The sequence below is a fragment of the Nansenia antarctica genome (assembly GCF_963989245.1).
Source record: "Nansenia antarctica genome assembly, chromosome: 4".
Classification (NCBI taxonomy): Eukaryota; Metazoa; Chordata; class Actinopteri; order Argentiniformes; family Microstomatidae; genus Nansenia; species Nansenia antarctica.
Genome location: NC_137689.1, coordinates 36,413,448 through 36,420,554, shown reverse-complemented (window position 1 = coordinate 36,420,554; position 7,107 = coordinate 36,413,448). Strand labels below are relative to the sequence as shown.

The 7,107-nt window shown below is 42.7% G+C and overlaps 1 protein-coding gene across 2 annotated transcripts in view; it reads right to left on the bottom strand.

The window, feature by feature from the left end:
• Positions 1 to 217: 217 nt before the first annotated feature.
• Positions 218 to 7,107, bottom strand: part of LOC308156527 (phosphatidate phosphatase LPIN2) — a 54,865-nt gene continuing 47,975 nt past the window's right edge. For both annotated transcript variants that reach the window (XM_080529885.1, XM_080529886.1), the window contains exon 20: positions 218 to 3,265. In XM_080529885.1, the coding sequence (XP_080386011.1) occupies positions 3,118 to 3,265 (148 nt within the window). In that variant the 3' untranslated portion in view covers positions 218 to 3,117. The remainder of the gene's footprint in view (positions 3,266 to 7,107) is intronic.

Sequence of the window (7,107 nt, the reverse complement as noted above, 5' to 3'; positions counted from 1 at the left end):
AATGTCCCAATCCTTGCCTCATTTTACTCCCCATCTCCTTTCTGACTTTCAGGAATAATAACCATGTAGGCCGACTACTAGATATGTCTGGAATGATGAACATTATGCTTTGCTTTGAGCTCATCGTGGTATTTGGTATAATGTAGAAGGCTCGTCATCTTTAATCTAAATAAACTCCCAACAAAATAAAAGACGACATGAAACACAGGTTGGGCTTTTGTGTAAATTTACTTTATATTTAGATAATTTGATAACAATGTACAGTAACAACAGTGTTTCTCAGGTCCAATGTAATTTATCTCTACAGTCCATGGCATCATGAATGACAATTACACAAAAGATCTTTAAAAAAATCTATAAATATAAAAGCGTATCAGCATGAAGGCACGTGTTAGACCAGACCAGACCAGACCAGACCCAGACCCAGACCAGACCAGACCAGACCAGACCAGACCAGACTATTGCCGTTTTCAATTCCCCATTTGAGTTCTGTTTCACTCGACCCTAGAATGTATCTGAATCTGAGCATCCCGAATCAGTATAAAACCATACCTAAAACTATGTAGTGCAGTACCCCAGAGGGAGAAATGTGAACCAACTTTATCAACACACATTCAGCAGATCCCCCTTCTCATAACAAACCTCTAGGACACCAATGATGCTAACACTGATGCTAAAGCTAACAATTAATCATCATAAACCCTGAACTTAGCATGAACCTTAGCCTACAGACAGGGTGTAGGTAGTTAGCCTACAGACAGGGTGTAGGTAGTTAGCCTACAGACAGGGTGTAGGTAGTGGCTAACTGGTATGTGGTAGGTGTCAATCCTTCACACTTATCTTAGGAGTGTTTTTTCTTTACACTGCTATAAATAAGTTGTTTTTCATTCTTTGAATGTGAAAGAACAGTCACTTAGTTTGAGTGTTGAACATCATGGGCCCTATTATGCACTTCATCAATAAGACGAGGCGGTAGATCTAAACTTAAGACGTGGAGGCGTGGTCAAGGCCACTTTGCTATTATGCGTGCTGTAGTGGGCGCCTAAAACCCGGCGCTAAGCAAAGAAATTAGTCATGGGTGTGTTTTGGGCGTCTTCTCAATCAACCCAATCAGCGTGCCAGGTGCCATTCCCTTTAAGAACCGGCTGCGTTGAGTCATTAGCGCTATGCTATTATGGAAGTCCTGAGAAGGAGGTCAGCGCGCTTCTCTGCCTCTCCCTTCTGAAATAAAGCATTTATACTGTGACCGTAATTGACGTCTTGCCGTGGAGCCACGTGCGTGTTCATGTGTGCCCACATGCATGCGCAAACCGCGGAGGCGCGCTCGTGTTTCAAAATGTGCATGAAGTCTAAACTTAAGAACTTTTCAAACCACTTCTTAGCGATAGGAGCAAAGTCAGATCGCATAATAGCAGGGGCGCCTAGTGCACTTCATTAACATATGAACACTCCCACAATGAGCAATATATGCACGGGAGTTTTACGTCTTATGTGTGGGCGCCTATCGACACCTGCATAATAGCAGTAGCGCGTATGAAGCGCATAATAAGGGTGGGGGTAGGTCTTAACCTGGCGGTGCGTCTTAATTAACACTTAAGACGGCAAGTTAAGAAGTGCATAATAGGGCCCTATATGTCTTTTCCACCACTGAATCTGATGGCCACAGCACTGCAACGGGATAAAAGCAGAGTGTGCTGGTGCATTCTGGGTAGGTCACACCAGAAAACAAAGCATATAAATACTCACATTGTTGAGATGGTTTTGGCTTCCTTTCAAAACTAACCTAAAACACTTTTCTACAATGCCTTTTATACGCTTAAAATGTTTTAATCAGCTTAATCGTGTAACAATGCTACAATGAGCATATAAAATAACAACTATACAATTCAAGGAAATACCTTTAAACTGGAACTAACTAACACTTTCCAATACAAGCTAATGGGAAGAAAATATACAAGAATCATTGAACACAAACGATTTCTGTCCAGTTGTATCTTGTGTATATGTGCAGGTACACTCGTAGTATGCCGGTATGTATGGTAGTGATGATTTATAATAGCAAAGCCCTTTTTTCCCCAACTTATGACAGTGAACTTAAGTTCAAATGAATATTTCCTGTGGATTGTTCTGCGAATGGAAAATCACAGCAGGTCTTTTTCTATCAGATGTTGTTGGTTATAAAGTATCTACAGTGTTGAAATCTGCAGGACTGTCATCAACACATATTTTGGTCTCAATCTTTTTTTTGTGCAATTACACAAGTACACGGTGTATTAGGCGTTGAGTATATAAAAATGCCAGAATATTCCAGACAGCTTCTAATGGTGTGAGTGTTATCACAGACGGAGGAGACACAGAAACAGAGGGAGAGAGAGAATGAGAGTTGAGGATATCAGAAGAGAGAAAGAAGAAAGAGAGGTGGACGCGATCTGAGAGAGAGAGAGAGAGAGGAGGTCTACAGTAGAGAAGAGAGAGAGAGAGTGGAGGTCTACAGTAGAGAAGAGAGAGAGAGAGAGAGAGTGGAGGTCTACAGTAGAGAAGAGAAAGAGAGAGAGAGAGAGTGGAGGTCTACAGTAGATCTGAGAGAGAGAGTGGAGGTCTACAGTAGATCTGAGAGAGAGAGAGAGAGAGAGAGAGAGAGAGAGATAGTGGAGGTCTACAGTAGATCTGAGAGAGAGAGTGGAAGTCTACAGTAGATCTGAGAGAGAGAGAGAGAGAGAGAGAGAGAGAGAGAGAGTGGAAGTCTATAGTAGATCTGAGAGAGAGAGAGAGAGAGAGAGAGAGAGAGAGAGGAAGTCTACAGTAGATCTGAGAGAGAGAGAGAGAGAGAGAGAGAGAGAGAGAGAGAGAGTGGAGGTCTACAGTAGATCTGAGAGAGAGAGAGAGAGAGTGGTGGTCTACAGTAGATCTGAGAGAGAGAGAGAGAGAGTGGAGGTCTACAGTAGATCTGAGAGAGAGAGAGTGGAGGTCTACAGTAGATCTGAGAGAGAGAGAGAGAGAGAGAGAGAGAGAGAGAGAGAGTGGAGGTCTACAGTAGATCTGAGAGAGAGAGAGAGAGAGAGAGAGAGAGAGTGGAGGTCTACAGTAGAGAGTCCAGGTCCAGGGGGGGGAGGGGGTCTACAGTAGGGAGTCCAGGTCCAGGGGGGGGAGGGGGACCCTCCAGTAGGTGAAGTGGCTGTAGTCTGGGTAGTCGAAGGAAGACGACGACACCCCCTTAGAGATGAACGGGAAGAAGTGTTCCACCAGCTGGCTGAGGTGAGCGTACCTGTGACACACACACACACACACACACACACACACACACACACACACACACACACACACACACACACACACACACACACACACACACACACACACACACACACACACACACACACACACACACACACACACACACACACACACACACACACACACACACACACACACACACACACACACACACACACACACACACACACACACACACACACACACACACACACACACACACACACACACACACACACACACACACACACACACACACACACACACACACACACACACACACACACACACACACACACACACACACACACACACACACACACACACACACACACACACACACACACACACACACACACACACACACACACACACACACACACACACACACACACACACACACACACACACACACACACACACACACACACACACACACACACACACACACACACACACACACACACACACACACACACACACACACACACACAGGCTTTTGAATGTGTGGACACTAGATGGTCTCTTGCCTTCTCTACCACAGCACAGCAAAACAATATTTTGTGAAATACGTGTAAAGTTACTGTGTTAAGTTAAGCAATGTGACTTATCTACTATAACTACATAAAACTTTTTTTGAATATATATATATTTTCTTTTGAGAGAGACAGAGAGAGAGAGGGGGGGGGGGAATTCAAGCACTTTCAATGACCCATGTCTATTTTCAAAATCTTTTAAGGCCTTGATTTATTTTTCTCAAATTCACAACCTTTCAAGGATTTCAAGGACCTGTGGGAACCCTGACGACTCTACTGACACACATGCATCCATATGACGAACCAACCTGGTCTCACACGGCAGCCGTCAGGATTCGACGTCTGTCGTTCGTCTCCAAACGTCGAATTCCGACGAGAAAACGAGCTCTGAAAGCGCAGGGGTGCGCCTGTTATGTGCGCCTGTCGGGCTGCACGCCACATTTTGAGATACAAGTGCTTCAACGTTCATTCATTTGGAACTGCGAGAATGAATAACTAGCCGATTGCACTTGCATTAATAAAGTGTTATATAAATATAATTAATTATTATTATTATTGCCTACAGCTAATTGTTACAAGGTGAGAGCTAAAATAACATACGTGTAACGTTAGCCAGCAATAGCTAGACTAGATATATATAGCTAGATATAGTCACTATATAGTCTAAATGCAACCTGGTCTCACACGGCAGACGTCAGGATTCGGATGTAATATTAAACTCCCATATTTATTCTTTAAACAAACAAATCTGGGGGAGTGGTCGGAGTTAACGAGATATTGTTCCAATCCATTACCTGGCCATTACCTGCCTGTGAAAAGTATGAAAAGTTTGCATTGCCTAGCGTGTAGGCCCGTGAGAAATTGAGAGCATATAAATCACTAGATGCCCACAACTACGCAATCTGTGGTCATGTACAGTACATCAAATACCATGACATAGATTCTAAATAAGAACAATATTCCATTTGCTTACAGATGGATGGGTGGCGTTATTTGCCGATGTCCGTGTGAGTCGTCCGCGAATACATGCGTCTTCCTCTTTGCTGGATTTGTCTGCTTGACTGCATCACGTTGTTTAATTATAAATAAGAACAATATTCCATTTGTTCATTTGCTTTAATGAAATGACTCTGCGAAATGACAATAATTAAACAAGTCCTGAGCAGGGCGAACGCAGGTGTAAACATTAGAACAGTAGTCTATCTATTTCCCTTTCCGGTCCTTTCCTCAACGCAACACCCGCCCCCCCCACCAATCACAGGAATGCATTGGCACACAACACAGCTCACAGTAACAGTGCTAACATTGAATTTCTGAGCATTAATTGTAACATTAATGAACATATGTGTGGTGGCCTGGGAAAACCCTTCACATGGTGGCATTTTGACATTTTCATTTTTTTATATTTCCATAAATTAGAAGTTCTCGGCTATTCATAACTGGTTGAATGACTGAGATAGCCCTTTATTTTAAAAAGTTATGAGCATTTTAATGTAGCATGTCAAAAAAAGTGAAAGGGGAGAAATCCTCCCCTTTCTCCTCCGGGTCGGGGGAGGAGCCTATGCAGATCGGCCGGTCTCGTTTGTCTGCTTGTGATGCGGTGGTAGTCTGCTCGCCTCGTCGGTATGCGAGGGACAGATCTATTTGTGTGTCTTCTAGTTAAGATTTTATAACTTTATGCTTATTGTGAGCATCAGTAAACTGGCAATAACACAGGTGGAAGTATCGTCTCTCCTTTTGCTCATGTGTGCGTGCGTTGCTTAACTGAGAATGAGACACGTTCAACGTGATGTTGTTTCGCTTGCAAACTACCCGCCACAAAAACATCAAAATAAGTACTTTCTCTTTTGTTTTCTTAAAATGTTTATTCACCATAATGTAGTATGGAGTTCAAAGTACCAGAATACCACATAATATCAAAATCGCAAAAATCGCGATTTCCATCTATATTTGCTCTTTGCCACGAACGAACGCCAGCGACATCCGACGGGTTTTCCCAGGCCACCACACATATTATTACACGGTTGCTACAATACTTTACCTGATATAAAATGGGCGGCACATGCACAAGCATTTTTTTTTATCTTGTCCTCAGTCCAGTTGACGCCGACTGTTGCTCTGAAATGGTCTGATCCTGATGGAATTCGGTAGAACTTGAGTCCGATAGTCGTGGAATATCGATTCTGACAACCGAACACGCAACAATCAGACATTTCTTTATGCTAGTAGCCGTTGTAAGCTATTTTAAGCGTACCTAACTCTATGGAGGGTGGATCGTGCCATATTTAAATGCAATACACACATCGGAATGCAATACACACATCGGAATGCAATACACGTGTAACACTAAATACAATGCAAAAATACGGCATATTTGTGCCAAAATAAAATCAATGTGTATTACATTTGAGCGCAGCGTATTACATTTGGTCATGAGTGTATTCCATTGAGCATGTGTATTACATTTGGTCACGAGTGTATTCCATTGAGCATGTGTATTACATTTGAGCGCAGCGTATTACATTTGGTCATGAGTGTATTCCATTCGAGTGTCGGTGGAAGAGTTTGAAGCAGCGGAGACAGGGTTGCCAGATGGGCTGTTTTTTTGTGGATTTAGCTGTTTTTAGACTGGTTAGGCTCGAAATTGTCAATCCCATCTGGCAAACCTGAGCGGAGAGTCTACACTACAGATAGTATGTTTACAGATATCGCACTGCTGGAGATGCACTCCACACGTTCTTAAAAGAAATAAAGCTTTATTGTACTTAAAACAATATTTCGTATGTGTTTTTTGAGAGTTCTTTACATCAAATTATATACATCATGTCAGCTGTGTGCCAATCAATCAGGGGGGTGGCACCTGGGGTGGCCAATCAGATTTCAGGGGTGGCACGTGCTACCCCAGGACACCCCCTGGACACGCCCCTGGCTGCACTTGCATTAATTAGTTAGGCCACATCATTAGTTAGGCCACATCATTTTGAGATACAACCAACGGAGAACAGATTTTAATAGGCCACATTTTGAGATACAACCAACGGAGAACAGATTTTAATAGGCCACATTTTGAGATACAACCAACGGAGAGCAGATTTTAATAACAACAGCAGAAACAATTGTCATCTTCACTGTTTTATTCGCTGTCAATAGGCCTATCAAACTAGGCTATTTTACAATAAAATGGTAAAAATAATAATAAGCTTTATTAATGCAAGTGCAATCGGGCTAGTTACTCATTCTCGCAGTTCCAAATGAATGAACGTTGAAGCGCTTGTATCTCAAAATGTGGCGTGCAGCC